Source organism: Lactuca virosa, chromosome 5 (genome assembly GCF_052849685.1).
Source record: "Lactuca virosa cultivar CGN04683 chromosome 5, Lactuca_virosa_CGN04683_v6, whole genome shotgun sequence".
NCBI lineage: Eukaryota > Viridiplantae > Streptophyta > Magnoliopsida > Asterales > Asteraceae > Lactuca > Lactuca virosa.
The window spans coordinates 197,528,799-197,545,516 of record NC_136430.1 but is presented as its reverse complement, the minus strand read 5'-3'; the positions used below and the strand labels follow the sequence as shown (position 1 = coordinate 197,545,516).

The following is a 16,718-nucleotide window of genomic DNA, read 5'->3' as shown; positions in this document are numbered from 1 at the left end:
TATGCCCTTCGTTTCGACTTCCACACCTCAAAAAACGAGGCGGAGTATGAGGCATTGCTGGCCGGTCTACGCCTAGCCAAACAATTGGGGGCGGAGGCCGTAGCCGCGCTAAAAAATTCAATGTTGGCTGCCAACCAGGTTAATGGAAGTTTTGAAGCAAGAGACAAAAGGATGGAAAGATACGTTAAGACGGTGCGACAGCTCACCAAATCTTTCAAGGAGTTCACTATCAAGAAAATCCCAAGGAGTGAGAACAGGAGAGCAGATGCCCTAAGCAAACTAGCGTCGACATGTTTTGATCACCTATCAAAGAAGGTTTTGGTTGAAGTGCTCAAGGAAAGAAGCATAGAGGAACGACAGGTAGGCACACTCACGACAGCGGGACCCACTTGGATGACCCCACTAATAGATTACCTACAACAAGGTGTCCTACCTGATAGTCATGACGAAGCCAGAAGAATATGCATAAAGGCACCCTCATACGCCCTAATTTAGGGGGAACTATACCGAAAGGGGTTCACAACACCATGGCTAAGATGCGTGGACGAGACCAAAGGAAAAGAGGCGTTGCGAGAAGCACATGCAGGACAAGCAGGCGCACATGAGGGGTGCATGGGCTCTAACAGGAAAGGTGCTCCGGATGGGGATCTACTGGCCTACCGTACACCAAGACACAGCAGAGCTGACAAAAGCATGCGGAGAGTGCCAAGCGTTCTCCCCGGTCCAGGCGAATCCTCCAACCCCCTTATCCAATATATCCAGTCCCTGGCCATTCTATCAGTGGGGAATAGACATTGTGGGGCCATTCCCAGAAGCGTCGGGAAGGTTAAAATATATGGTTGTGGTTGTGGACTATTTTACGAAATGGATCGAAGCAGAACCATTGGCGTGCATAACAGGAAGGCACATGATCAGTTTTGTCTGGAAGAATATCATGACTAGGTTCGGTACACCTAAAACGTTGATAAGTGACAATGGGCTTCAGTTTGCCGAAAACCCGTTCAAGGAGTGGTGCGCCAGCAAGGGGATAAATCAACGATTCACATCTATGGCACACCCACAAGCAAACCGACAGACAGAAGTATCCAATAGAACCATTGTGAATGGGATTAAGAAGCGGTTAGGAAATGCCAAAGGAAACTGGGCGGAGGAGATACCGACGGTGCTATGATCGTATAGGACCACCCCGCGAACAGGCACGCGGGAGACACCATTCAGTTTGACGTACGGAGCGGAGGCAATGGTCCCAACGGAGGTGATGATAGGCACACTAAAGACAAGCCATACCGACGAAGAAGCCAATTCTCGAGACCTGAGGCTAAGCCTAGATATCCTCGAAGAAAAGCGAGAAAAGGCAAGCATACGACAGGCGGCATACAAACGCGCGTCAGAAAGATACTACAATCAAAGAGTCAAGGAAAAAGCATTTAAGGTAGGAGAGTATGTACTAAGAAAGAATGAGGCAAGTCGGGCTCAGCCTCAGGGTAAGCTAGGACCCGTGTGGGAGGGTCCATACAAGGTGGTAGAAGCAAACCCGAATGGGTCGTACACATTAGAAACAATGGAAGGAAGGCAAATCCCAAGAATGTGGAACGCAAGGAATTTGAGGAAATTCTACTTCTAGAAGAAAGCCCCCACAAGAAAGCAACGAAGTTAGAGCAAGTAATTCAAGCGACAAAACGCGAAACGCCAAGGTCAAAACCCAAGTGGGTAAGCACTAAAAATTCCAATGCCCAACATGTAAAGCCTTGTACTCAGTGTACAAATCTAGACAATTAAAGTGATGAAATCTATAATTAGTGTACTGAATTTTTAATGATTAACGCGCGTAATGCTTAGTGCATTTAAGTATTAAAATTTTGGCAATCGTAATGCTTACTGCATTCAACGATAATACTTAGTGTATTAAAAACAGTATATTAAAACCCAGTGCATCCGGCCTTAATACTTAGAGTATTAAGCCTTATGATTAACACACATAGGGCTCGACACGTTGGCCCGTGCGGACGCTTAGTGCGTCGAATTAATTGAGGCATCACCATTATGTAGAGCAAGGTCAATCGCTTAGTGCGTGGCCCTGAACCATCGATAAATTAAGCAACCGACGACATATGGAATAATAAACACATAGCGACTACATATGTCATCAAATGTCACAGCAAGGATAATATCACCAATACACGAAAAAACAAAGTAACCACATACGAGAGTTCAAGATACAAAACATTAAAACAACAACCAAACAAGAGTTTTTCACGCCCCATAGGGGTAGCACACCAAACCTACATCATACCATCATCATCATCTTCATTCTCTCCAGCGTTAGCAACATCATCTCCACACACAGCAACATCTTCCAAGTCACCAGCATTCTCAACAATGTCATCAACACGATCTGGCTCAGGAACTACATCATTACGCTTATCACCCAAACAAACGTTGGCATCCAAATCATCGCCAGCACCACCAACACCATCATTTCCAACACCCACACCACAGCTAACAGTGCTCTTATCAATCCCATCGTTACCATCCACCACACCTTCGGGAGTACCGTCAGAACCAGAGAAGGCACAAAGATCACGAACCCCCTGCATGTCCAATTCGCCTAGGCCCAACAATGAAGCATGATCTATACTAGCAAACTCTAGGCGAGCCTCATTCACACTAGTAGCGGGGCCGACAACGGGGGTATCCACAAGACCTGGATGACCAGCAGAGGCCAGAGCAGCATGTACAGATTCCGCTCCGGCAACAATGGCAGTGTGACGAATCAGGCTCACCGCCCCCATAAACTCTGGATGCTCGATTAGCTTGTCCACAATCCGTACAAGCCCTACCTGTAAGAACCAGTTCAGATCACGCTGTGTAACACTTACAGTTGAGTGCAAGTCGACAACTACCCTATCATGATCGGTTGCGCCACGCTCAAGGCTTTCAACCTGAATCATTAAGCCCTCGTTAACCTGAGAGAGAGAGTTAACTTTGGCCTCCAAACTAGCCCTGAGTTCCTCCATCGTAGTTTTCTCAGAAGCCAGAAGTTGATACATTTGCTCTGCACGCTGCAGATCCCTAGTAAGTTCTAAAATGCGCTGCTCCAACTCAGTTACACTAGCTCCACAACCGGCATGCACAATTTCCATCTCGTTGAGCGTCTGAATGCGCCGAGCCCCATCAACAAGGTAAAACATGGCTTGCGCGGCGACACAGGACATGTTATGGGACAAGGCAGGACGTCTCATAGCTTCCATATCAGAAGCAGTGGCAGGAGTAAAGGCATGCCGGGTAAACTCTAAAGCATTAATGTGAACGGAGAGACGCAACTCATTGTGAAGATTCCATGAGGGGACGAAAAGGGAAGGTCATGAAGAACCTCCACCTATGTTCTTGATGGGAGAAACAGGAGTGGGACCCGGGCCACGAAGGTCCTGTGGAGGAGAAGAACTGGTAGTAACGAGGTGAACAACCGAAACAGGATCTATAGGCTGTTTATGCACCCCATCCATCCCTTCAGACTGTTGAACGTCATCATCAGGGATAACAACCACGGGTGCCAGCGACGAAGATATCGAGCTTAGAAGGCGAGAAAAGTTGCGCCTGATCTGAACTCGCTTGGCGACATTAAGTGCACCGGTCACAGTCTCACCCATGGCCAGAACGACCTTCCGTTTGGCCTGTAGTCGCCGAACATTAGCAATGACGCCATCTTTGCTGTCCTCGTCACCCTCGGTGGAAGTAGTATGAACACCACCTAAGGGCATAACGGAGGAGAGGGGGCAAACTGCAAGAGGATCCGTCCCGACAGACGACGGACCCTCACTTGTAGACGGAGGAATTCACATAGCAGCAGTAAGAGCAAGCTGGTCCAAACGGCGAGGGGGAGGAAGACGATCGATTAAATCTACTTCCCGATACTCCAGTTTCCCCCTGTGGCGTTTTCGAAACACTTCATTCATAGACAAAGGAGACTCGTTGCCTGGGAAATTTGAGGCACCAAGGAAAATCAAAAAGGGAAGATATCCAGATAATAAAACCCTAACATTGATAAACAAACCAAGTATGCAGACACTTACCATCCACGACGAGGAAGAAAACCGCCATTTCACCACGACGTCTCCAAGATGGACTCATCCCCACACCGGAGAGAAGGGCCTCAGAGTAGTCCTCAGGGGACACTTGGATGCTCTTGAGGAAATCAGCCACGCCCTGGTTGTGAGGAAAGAGTTTTGGGGTAGTATCAGCAAAAGTGTTGGCACGGTAACGTCCACTACCCACTAAGCCCTGATTGACCCAAAGCCACCGATCTTGCCAATTTTTGGGTGTCCGGCCGCCGGGCACTAGGGTATGTCCTCCTCGGCGAACGGAAAATGTGAACTTATCACCAGTACAACAGAAGCGGAAGAAGTATTTAAACACAAAGTAATCAGGAAGATAACCGTTAGCCCGACAAATCATCTCAAAAGCAACAACTTTGTTTACAGCGTTGGGTGTCAGCATTTGAACGCTGCAACCGTCTTTCTGGAGCACCTCCTCTTGGAAATCGGTCAAAGGAAGACGAAGGCCGGCATCTAGAGTTTTCTGGAGGAGGGGAAAGAATGGAAGAACCTGGTGAAGGAAAATCCACGCCATCAAGAGAAAAGGCCATAAGTGGTTTCGAGAAATGAATACTTAGATGCAGAGGGCACGATGTGAGAACAAGATCTTTGCGCAGGGACAAGGTTTGAGAACTCAAACCTTGAGTGAATGCTTGAGATCAATGTCTGCTTAATAATGGATGTTCAAGTCGAGACTGGAAAGGCCAGTCAAGTCTTAGATAATCAATTCAACAAATGATCAAGACATTAATTGAGAACAAGTAAATAGTGATCAAGGTAAAGTTAATAAATGAGGAACAAGAAGAATGTTTTAAATGTGATAAGAGCAAATGCCAAAATTGAGTGAAAGATCCGTAGTTGACTTGTATTGAATGCTCCTATATATAACAGAGAATGTTACAGTGAATTAACCCAAGTGTTTACACAAGACCGGACAAAAGATACAAGTCTGACATTCTGATTGTCCTAAATCAACTTTAGACTAAGTCCTATGAAACGTTACATCAAAATACAAGACAAAAGTAATAAATGCACAAGGGACAAAACAACTTCATTCCGGACAAGTAATGTTCCGGAGATGAAATTTTGGTCCGGATCAGCATGCATTCCGGACTTTAGGATCAGCTCCGGAATGTGTTCCTCTTCAAAATACTTCACTCCTTTTCTCCAGCTCCGGACAGGTTCTGGATCACATCTTCCTTCGGAACCAACGACCTTCGGAATATGTACTTAGGATTGCTAGAGGTTCACTTTCAGGTTCCAACAATATCCCCCTAAGTGAACTTAGCAATACATCGAGCTTAGTTCATTTCTTCCTTGATGAAGGTGTATGCTCGAAAAAAGCATTCTCGCACCGCAATATACCAAGTCAGTTGACTTATAAACTTTGCCTTAACCTGTTCCGGAGCATCAGACTTGGATGCCCGGGATATGAACTTCTGCAGAGCTTTGGTAGGAACCAGGTGTTTGTCAAGGACTCGAAAGAAGTCCTTCTTGTTTTTTCTTCTGGTGGTGTAGACAAACCCTAGAACCGGTTTTTCGATCGGACCATCTGCAAGAATTTCAGCTTTTGGAAGAACAAAGTCGATCTTTGCAACGAATTGTTCGGTTCCGTAGAGGTGAGCAAGTTCGTAATCACATCGGTAGAACTCAGCAACATAGTCTTTGAGAAAGCTGAGAGTTGTGTGATAGGCACCCATACTAATGTCATCCTTTTGATTTTCTCTGAAGTAAGCAACAGAGGACAGTTCAACACAAATTTTACCAAGATTTTTCTTCCAAAGCCATGAACTTTGGTGATCCTTTTTGTTGTCCATACCTCCTTGAAGGGTTGAGCATTCTTGGCATAAAAAGTTTTGAGCCTTTCACGTTATGTCCGGATGATCACTTCCGGATTGTCGTTTGGGTGGAGCGGAGCAAACTTCCTATAGAATTTGCTGAAAGGTGAGAGAGGAAGATCCAGTTGATCAGTGTCATTTGAGGGAAGGTCATAGTACAGAGTTGGGATGATATCCTTGGCTTGAAGGATGCGTTCTTGACACAGAGGAGAAATGCCACGCATCGGATCGGGATGATCTTTTAACGCTTGAATCATGATGCCGTCCTCCAGTGCCTTGTGAATTGCTTCCTCAGACCATCCAAATTTTTGTTTAAGGGGAGGTTCGGAGTGAAAGGTTTGTTGTTCGGAAGTCATCGGTTTCTTCCCTTTGTCTCTCTGAAGAGCATAAATAACCATTTTCATGTTCTCATCAATGATGAATTCCGGAGTAGGAGTTGGAAGCGGTTCTTCCAGAATTTCATCTGGAGTACAGAGAGGAGAGCCTTGATCAATTGGGGCTATTTTTGGTTCCGGAATGGGAGTAGGAGGCAGCATGGAGGGAGTGGCTCGGAAGGATTGAGATGTAAGGAAAGATTTTGCCTTAGCCATTTTGACGGCCATTTCAAAGGCGTCCGGAAGAGAGGATGGCCAGGAGACAGCGGACCAGATCCTCTTCTGTTCTTCTGATAACACCTTCGAAGCAGTCAGCTTTGGAGCTTGAAGACCAAGAATTCCTTTGGAAGCTTCATCCGAAATTTAAATTTCATAATCTTCATCTCCTTCGATTCCTTCAGTAATTCCCAGGATTCCGGAGACAAATTGGATATCTTCTTCTTCGGAATCGAGGTCCTCATCCCGGAGTGTGAATTCCGAGGTTGGCTTCCATCTCCTGCTTGGGCCTTCTCCCCCTCTTGCATTGGTGACCCTGGAAACCGGTGCAAGCGATAAGTCCTCCTTGATATCATCAAGTTTGGAGAACACCTTCTGAAGACCGGTGCAGAGTTGAAGAGTAAGAATGTCATAGGCTTCAGAAGTGGGAGCTTGTTCGGATAGATGCTTGAATGTGCTGCTAAGGATTTCAATCATATCATCAAATTTCCTGTTCGAAACGTCCACAATGTTCCAAGTTGAGCGCAGGAGTTTGATGAGGACTTGTTGAATGATCAGATTCATCTCATCCTTCTTCCGGATCTCCTTCTCCAATCGTTGAATTTGTTTCTCATGACAAACATGAGTCTGCTTGATTAGGTCGTTGGTAGCAGACACAAGATCGTCATGAACCTTGAGCATGGAAGAGATGGTGTTGAGATAATTGTCGACAAGAGCATCATACTTGGAATCAAGTTGCTCAACAGTGTGTTTCAGCCGGATGGAAATCAGTTGGTCAAGTTGGGCTTCTCTCTCTGCTATGGATGGTCCAGACTGTTGGGAGAGAGACTGAAGGATGGCATCAAGTTTTGAATCAAGTCCGGAGACTTTCTGATCCAGTTTCAAATTCAGCTCTGTTACGGAATTCTCTACAGATGACACTTTAGCCATAGTGTCTGAGATATTGTTCCGGATCTCCAGTAAGGCAAATGGATCAACATGTTCACCAGCGGAGGATTCGGAATCGGAATATGAGTATTGCGGAGGAGGTTGGTGAGCATCCGGATTGGAGGAGGGACCCGGTTTGGCAGCATCATCGTCTTCTTGAAGATTTGAGTTGGAGCCGTCGTCCAGAGTTGAAGTAGAGGAGGTTCCGAAGTCAAAGGCAGACTTGGATACAGATGCTTTGGATTGATAGTGAATGGAGGTCATGAGATGAGCATCCGGAACTGTTGTTGCTTCTTCCTCCAACATAACTTCTTCTGAGATCTCTTCTTCCGGATCAGTATGTAAGATGCTTTGATGAATGACGATTGGGGGCAGTTCCGAAGTGAGTTCCTTGATGGCGTCATCGTCAGAGGGATTGACATAGGGAATATTGCTTTGGAAAGCCCGGATCCTCATGGAGATGAGAGTGGTATCAACTTGAGCACGAGTCAGGTCCAGACGCCTTGATGCAACCCTGTTCACATAATCTTCCCACAAAGGATCATTAGAACCTGGTCGTCCTGTACGCCTTCCGGGTATCAGACCAGTTGTGGCATCGGAAGTTGGAGAGACTGCTCCTCCTTCAGGATTCTTGGGTTCCGGAACAACGATTCCGGAGTGTGTGCGTGTGGAAGAAATAATGGGATTATCAAATGTGACACGTGGGTGTGTTCCAGGGGGCTGCAAGGAACTTTGTTCAACACCGACATCACCCTTTTGGGAGGGTGAGTGTGGAATATGTGTAGACTCACGTGAGTGTGTGCTTGTGATGATGAAACATTGAGGGGTACCATAGATGAGTGGGCAGGAGGGGTGTGCGGACGGCCTGAATCAGCCGGAATGTCATGGGTTCCCTCCTGTTGAGAGGGGGCACTGACTTTGGATTTCTTTTTGGCCTTAGGTTTGGTTGGTGAAGCCTTTCGTTTGGCTGGTTGCTTAACTTTGGGTCCGGACTTAGTGTGAGTGACCTCTTCCGGAGTAGGCTCAACTGAGACCGGGGCAGGCTGTGTTGGGTCGAACACAACCGAGGTCTCAAGATGGTGTTTCAAAAAGGGAGATCCGAAGGGAATGAGGGCCAACATATTGTCCGGAAGTCGTCTGACCGGACCAAAAGATGATTGGTCCGGAATTCTGTAAGTCTTAACAAGTTTGAAAGATACACATACCTCCGTAGGAATTATGCTCACCGAAATGGGGACGTAAATTCCTTGAAGATCTGGTCAATCGTCAGGGCCCAAAATCTAGGGCTCGAAATCTCGTTCGGTTTCCTCTTGATGGCAAACTTGCAAAAGTCTTGCCATAATACTTCCGGAAGGTCGACATCATTGTTGCGTCCGGAATAGATGTTGAATACCACATTCAGCTAGTCTTTGCTGAGGGTATCAGTCCCGTCGTGCTTGCCCGATAGTCCACGGATGATAAAATGCATAAGGACGGTCCAGAGCCTTGAAACTGCAGTTTTCTTAAAATCCTTTGCCCTATAGTCTTGATTGTATCCGATGAAGTTGAGAAACGACTGGAACTCTTCAGCAGTTGGTTCCACCACTTTAAAACCAGCAGGGTTTGGTGAAATTCCAATGGCCTTGAGAAAGGTTGCTTTGTAGACGGGAATGGAGCGATCATCGATAATGGAGGTTAACAGAACATCATCTTCAAGTTTGATGCTAGTGAATGCACGATGAAGATGAGAAAGAGGGAGTGGAGGATCAGGGATTTTGGTAAGTGGAATGGAGAGAGGATGATGAGCAAGGAACTCAATCATTATCCTGATTGATTCGTCGTAGTCAAGGGGGTTTAAGGAAAACAGTTGGGTAGTGTCCCTAAGAAAGGGTTCTTGATCTGCAGATGATGATGATCCGTTCGATCCTTTGGATGATTTCTTCCTGGCTATGGATTTCTTGGGAGTTGGAGCAGTTGAAGCCTGGTTCTTGGAGGACTCCATTGATGAAGATAAAGAAGGCTTGAAGAACACGAAGAACTGTGAGGGTTTTTGGGAGGTTTGAGAAGTGAGAGATCGTAAAGGGGTAAAGGTAAATGTGAAAAAGTATTTCTAGGTAGGGAAAGACGGGTCGGGTCGAAAAAGGTAATGATGAGGATCCGAGATCCATCGGGTCGCATTTAATGTTGGGAAATTAAGATTAGACAAGTGAGGCGAAAGGGCAAGACAATTGGTCTAAAAGAGGAGAATGTAACCGTCAATTCGTTTTCCATTTTAGAGGGCGTGCAATCGTGTCACACAAATCGAGGAAGATTGGATAAGGATCTTCCTAAAAAGTAACCGTTGAGAAAAACCGTTTCACCTTATTATCTCTTGGTATTCCGGATGGAATGTTCCGGACAGTGCATGATCCGGAGGATAAAAGGAATGTTCCAGAATATATATGATAAAAAGGGTTTCCGGAGCAATTTTGAAAATTCCGGAGCAAATTGAAAATTCCGGAGCAAGTTTAAAATTCCGGAGGAGATTTTTAAAATTCCGGAGCACTTTGAAATTCCGGAAAAAATTTAAAATTCCGGAGCAAGTTTAAAATTCCGGAGCAGATTTTGAAAATTCCGGAGCACTTTGAAATTCCAGAGCAAATTTAAAATTCCGGAGCAAGTTTAAAATTCTGGAGCAGATTTTGAAAATTTCGGAGCACTTTGAAATTCCGGAGCAAATTTAAAATTCCGGAACAAGTTTAAATTTCCGGAGCAGATTTTGAAAGTTCCGGAGCACTTTGAAATTCCGGAGCAGAGTTCCTTTTCCGGAGTGGATTTCCGGAATGAATTCCGAAATGGTGATCCGGATGATGGTCGATCTTGATAGTCGTGATGAAGAGAATAAACTGTACAGCTTAAAAACTGAATGGCTAATTAGTAAAAAAGACAGGTAAAGGATCCTATGCATTTACAGGGAAAATAGTTCCGAAGCAAAAATAAATGAGTTCGGAGCATATTTTTCTTTTGAATACTTCTATCAAAGAGAACATTTCTCCTGAAAGAATTGAGGATCAGGCATCATCATACCCATTTTGTTCAGAAAACCATTAAATTTTGTTTCGTCTAATGCCTTAGTAAAGACATCAGCAATTTCATCGTCAGATGGAACAAAAATAAGTTCGATGTTACCATTTAGAACATGATCTTTAATAAAGTGGTACCGAATGTCAATGTGCTTCGTCATGGAGTATTGAATTGGATTGTGTGAGATTGCAATGGCACTTTCAGAATCACAGTAGATAGGAATGCGTTGAAATCGGTAACCATAATCCAAGAGTTGAGATTTCATCCAAAGAACTTGAGAGGTACAGCTGGCAGCAGCAATGTATTCAGCTTCAGCTGTAGAGACAGCAATGCAATTCTGATTCTTGGATGACCAGCTGACTAAACGACCACCTAGGAATTGACATCCTCCTGATGTACTTTTCCTATCGAGTTGAAGACCACCATAGTTTGAATCAGAGTAAGCTTGCAGAAGGAAACTTTCATTTGTTGGATACCAGATTCCGAGGTTCTTTGTACCTTTGAGGTACCGGAATATTTGTTTCACAGCCAAAAGATGAGACATCTTCGGATTGACTTGAAATCTGGCACATAAGTATGTTGAGAACATAATGTCCGGGCGACTTTCATTGAGATAGAGTAAGGATCCAATCATTCCACGATACTTCTTTTCATCTACTGAAACACCCCAATGGTCGGCAAAGATTTTGTGACTGAAGCCCATAGGTATCTTGGCTGAGGCACAGGTGTCCATAGAGTATTTCTTGAGAAGCTTAGAAATGTACTTCTCTTGGTGAATGAAAATACCTTTGTTAGTCTGTTTGACTTGAAGACCAAGAAAGAAGCTTAATTCTCGACTCATGCTCATTTGGAAACGCCTGACCTTAAGTTTGGCAAAATCAGCAACCATAGATGAATCCGTAGATCCAAAAATGATGTCGTTCACATAAATTTGTACCAGCATGAGATGCTTTCCACTTGATCTTAGAAATAGAGTGGGATCAACTATACCTCTTTGAAAACCTGAGCGCTTGATAAAATCGGTGAGTGTCTCGTACAAAGCCCGAGGAGCTTGCTTGAGTCCGTAGACAGCCTTTCGGAGTTTATAACAGTAGTTCGGAAAGGAAAGATTAACAAATTAGGGGGGCTGTTGAAGGTATACTTCAGTGTCAAGTTCACCATTAAGAAAATCATTCTTAACATCGATTTGATAAACTTTGAATCCTTTGTGGGCAGCATAAGCGAGAAAAATTCTGATAGCTTCAAGTCGTGCAACAGGAGCAAATGTCTTGTCGTAGTCAAGACCTTCAATTTGAGTGAAACCTTTAGCTACCAATCTTGCCTTATTTCGGATGATAACTCCTGCATCGTCTAGCTTGTTGCGAAATACCCATCTTGTACCAACAATAGGGTGATGTTGAGGAGGAGGTACGAGAGTCCAGACTTCATTTCGGTCAAATTCTGCCAGTTCTTCTTGCATGGCTGTAATCCAATCAGCATGCACTAATGCTTCCTTGATGGATTTGGGTTCAACCATGGATATGAATGCTGAAAAATGGCATTCATTTTGGATGTTGGTAGTTGAGCGAGTTTGTACACCAACATTCGGATTGCCTATTACTTGGTTTGGATGATGATCCTTCGTCCAAACATGCAATCGAGGGAGTTCTTGTGCAGCCGAAGATCCTACATCAACAGTAGAATTGATTTTCTCCCCCTGAATGATATGAATATTGGGATGATGCTCCCCCTGAACTTCTGAACCGGAGAGGTTGACATCATCATCAGAAGGAAACTTAAAGAAATTTTCGTTTTCATCAATGTTGAGAGGATTTGAGTCATTGAAATCAACAGCTGCATCTTGGAAGCCATCCACATTTGATTCAAGAGAGGGATTTGCATTATTCTCCCCCTCAACCTGAGAAGGTTGAAACGGTTCGGAATCAAATGGAGGTAGGCTTGGAAGTCGACCGGAGAGGTTGTGAGAAATTAGGGCTTCCGAAGGAGAAATGGGAATCAGAGATGGTCGTAATTGAGATACGGAATCAAGAGCTGTTTCTGAAGGACCAAAGAGGGTTTCAAAGTCAACCTCGAGAATGGTTTGAGGGTTCGGATATCCTGGCGGAGGAGCATCAGACTTCATGATGTGAGTTGTGATGTGAGTAGGGCCAGAATTCCGAACAAAGTTGTCATCAAAGGTAATATCAAAGCTTTCTTCCAGAACACGAGTTCTTCGGTTGAGAACTCTGTAAGCTTTGGATTTGGAAGAGTACCCTAGAAAGATAGCTTCATCAGCTTTAGGTTGGAACTTTGTAAGCTGATCACGGTTGATTTTGATGAAGCATCTGCATCCGAAGACATGTAGGAACGAGATCGTTGGCTTTCGAACATTCATTGCTTCGTATGGTGTCATGTTGAGTCATCGATTGATAATACTTCGATTTTGAGTGAAGCAAGCAGTGGATATAGCTTCAGCCCAAAGATAGAGTGGAAGGTTTGCATAGTTCAGCATGGATCGAGCAGCTTCAACGAGTGTTCTATTGCGTCTTTCAACTACACCATTTTGTTGTGTAGTGTAGGGAGCTGAGAAGTTGTGATCGATTCCTTTTTCTGTGAGGAACTTCTCAATGGTGGAATTAACAAATTTCGAACCATTATCACTTCGGATTCTTCTGACTGGAAGTTTGATAAGAACTTCTATTCCTTTGATAAAATTGATGAGCTCAAAGGCTGTTTCGGATTTCAGCCTTAGGAAGAAGACCCAGGTGAACCTTGTAAAGTCGTCAACAATCACAAGAATGTATTTCTTATGATGAAGACTTTCTACAGTGGATGGTCCACAAAGATCAATGTGTAGAAGTTCCATTGGATCCGAAATGGATTTTTCGATGATAACAGGATGACCCTTCTTTGATTGCTTACCACACTCACATGCAGCACATAAATGATCATTTTCGAACTTGAGAAGAGGTAAACCTCTTATCATTTCACCTGATACAAGATCATTCATGTACCGAAAGTTCAGATGTGCGAGCCTTCGGTGCCATAACCAACTGACGTCAGGAACAACTTTGGAGAGAAAGCAGAGTTGCGGTTTGCCAATGATCATATTGATGTCAAGTGGGTACATGTTTTTGTTGCGAAGAGACTTTATCAAACATTCTTTTCGGTCTTCAGTCATCACATAGCTATATTTTTTGCAAAATTCCACACGTCGACTTGATTCAGTGAGCTGAGCAACACTTATCAAATTATGTTTCAATTCAGCTACATAAGCAACATGTGAAATAGAGAAGTTTCCATTGGTGAGAGTTCCATAACCACGAATTTGAGAGGTGGAGTTGTTGCCATACGTCACGTAACTAGCATTTGGAGAAAGCTTTAAATCTCGCAGAAAATCCTTCTGCCCTGTCATGTGCATGAAGCAAGCACTATCAATATACCATATTGTTTCTTTCTCCAAAGCACAAAGTGCCTGCAAAATTAGTGAGCAATGGAGCTTTTAGGCTCCGAGTTAGACTTTGGGACGTAGGCATGGACTTTGGACTTTGATTGTGACTTAGGAACAACTATGTGTGTCTTGGTGAGATTACTTAGTTATTTGGAAACAGACAGAATGCTAAAGTCTTTTCATCTATCCAGTAGTCAAATTCAACTACTTGTGGGTTCGGAGTTGGCTTCTTCGGAACATTGGTATCCGAAGGATTGACAGTTTTTGTTATCTCCGAGACAGTTGTTTTGTTAACAGATGTTTTGATTTTCCACACAAGATTTTTTTTTGAAGATTTTGAAACAGTGGTTTTTGAACTTGTGGATTTCTTTCATGACACATTGTTCTTTGAAATTTTTGGTTTAAAAATTGTGCCATCAGATTTTGCAATAAAGACAGATGAAACATTTTGAGGTGTCGGCGAAGTGTTTCGGATGGTTTTGATATTTACATTAACATGAGCTTGAGATGATTTGGAGTTAAGGACTTCCTTTGGTTCCGAATGAACAGGAGGTTCGAAAGGTCTTTTTCGGATCCTTGTGGGAACAAACGAATTTTGACTATGGTTTTGACATAAGGACTTCCTTGTGTTGTTCCGAGATGAGTTTGGTTTAGAGTTAGCAAGGAACCTGGAATTTTCTCTAGTCTTAACTTCCTTTTTGTAAGCATTTCTAGCTTCTACCCTGGGATCTACAACATCTTTTCTATTCAACATTGGTTTTCTCTTAGGATGAGGAGAGGATCCATAAGTTTGTGCTTTGGATGGATTTGTAAACTCAGGAGTAATGGGAACCAATTTGGTTTTTGAAAGAACTACTGAGTCCGATTCACATGAATCAGAGGACACGTAGCTTGAGACTTCAACTTTATCATCTAAAGATGCCCATACAAATTCCGAGGCATTGACTTCAGTTGTTTCCGGAATAATTTCCTCAATCACACAGTTGTTGACGTGATTGCTTATAGGAACATGGTCTACACAATTTGGAAGACAATAATGATATTTCGTGGTCCGATTCAGGTCCAGGTTTATCAGAGGCGGAAGAGGCGTGGAATCAGGACATTTGACAACTATTGGTTGGAACTCAAGAATTAGGGACTCAAAAGATCTTTTAGCCTCCGGAAGAGGTGACAATGGAGAAACAGGGGTGTCCGAATGTTTAATGTTCGGAACCTCTCCCATGAATGTCAAATTTTGCAATTCCTTCAGGGGACTAACAATTGGTTTCGGAAACTCGCTTCCGAGACCAGGAGCTTTGGACCATGGATGACGAAAATTTTGAGTCATCCGAATGTCAGCTTCAAGCATGTCAACAGAGTTATGCAAAGCATCTATTTTGGCATTGAGACGTTTGTTATCAAAAATCAAAATATTATGTTCAGAGTAAGTGATTTCACATTTATCTTTCAAAATGATACATTCATCTTTTGACATTACAAGTTCATGCTCTAGAGACTCGATTTTCAATTTCTTATCCTCAAAACGTAATCTAAGACGACTTAGTTCACAGTCTTTCTTCTCACTGGCTTCTATGGCAGATTCATAGGCTTTATAGATGGTGTTCATATCTGTTTGGATCTGGGTCAGATAAGGTTCACATAAAGTCAAATCAAAGTTATTATCAGAGATCATGGATTTTACCTGCTGAACAATGCTTCGACCTGGTGGATCGTTAGTGGCCATGTAGCAGTAGTGAGGTTCAGCAACATCATCTGCATCTTCGGATCTAGAAGACCAATAATCTTCATCACATTCAACCGTTTGTCTTGCCATCAAACACATGTTTCTTCCAGTCACTAAATCATCATCATCTCCGGATGACCAATATCCTTCGACATCTCTTGAAACAGTAGTAACAAATGCTTTCTCATTTTCAGCCATTTCTTGTGCTTTTCGGACATAATAAGCTGAGTCTTTGACTTTTGGTTTTTGTGGAGCATCAGCTAGACAATATTTGGCAAAATGGTTTGCATGACCACATTTATGACACAAGATCTTTGGTTTTTCTGAGTTGGAATTTTGAGAAGATTCCGGGGCTGAGTTTGGTTTAGTGAGGTTAGGCTTGTATGCAGGAGGATTTTTGGAGGTGTGTTTTGGTTCCGAAGCAGAATATGGTTGAGGATGGTTTTGGTGAGGAGCGTTGAATCTGTTTTGGTATGGTTTGTAAGAGGGATTGAAAGGTCGTTTGTATTTCATTGAGAGTAAGGCAAATTCTTGTTGAAAACGGAGTTCAGAATCCAAGGTTTCGGAATCATCATCAGGATAGATGTGTGTGGGTAAAGAAGTTAAGGATGACTGAGTTAATGGAACAGTGGGTTTGTAAGGTTCCGGAGCAGGTGGGTTCGAAATGGTTGATTCAAAAGAACTGACTAGAGCAAGTGGTCCTCCGGAAAGTTCTCTTATGGAACCATTGCTTTGAAGACAGGACTTTACATTTCCCCATCCTTTACCAAAATTGTTAATAAACTTGAGATTGTACTCGAGAGGAGTTCGAACAATCCCATGAGCAGTCATGTTGTTGACAACGATTCGATATCGGTTGGAGGCTGAGGCAACAGATTCACCTGGAGTAGTGGTGAAGGTGTCAAAGTCATCGACAACCGAGGTGAGGCGTTTGTCCTTCATATTTTCGGAACCTTCAATCAGATCCTGAAGAGTGTCCAAAATTTCTTTGGCTGATTTGCATAGCTTGATGTGCTCAAAGAGTGATGGAGGAACACCAAACACCATTTCTGAGAAGGCAACTTGATCAGCATG

The 16,718-nt window shown here is 43.6% G+C and overlaps 1 protein-coding gene across 1 annotated transcript; it reads left to right on the top strand.

The window, feature by feature from the left end:
• Positions 1-1,240: 1,240 nt before the first annotated feature.
• Positions 1,241-1,624, top strand: LOC145112208 (uncharacterized). Its single transcript, XM_079048404.1, has one exon. It carries the CDS (start codon positions 1,241-1,243, stop codon positions 1,622-1,624), a length of 384 nt encoding a protein of 127 aa, XP_078904530.1.
• The last annotated feature ends 15,094 nt before the right edge of the window (positions 1,625-16,718 follow it).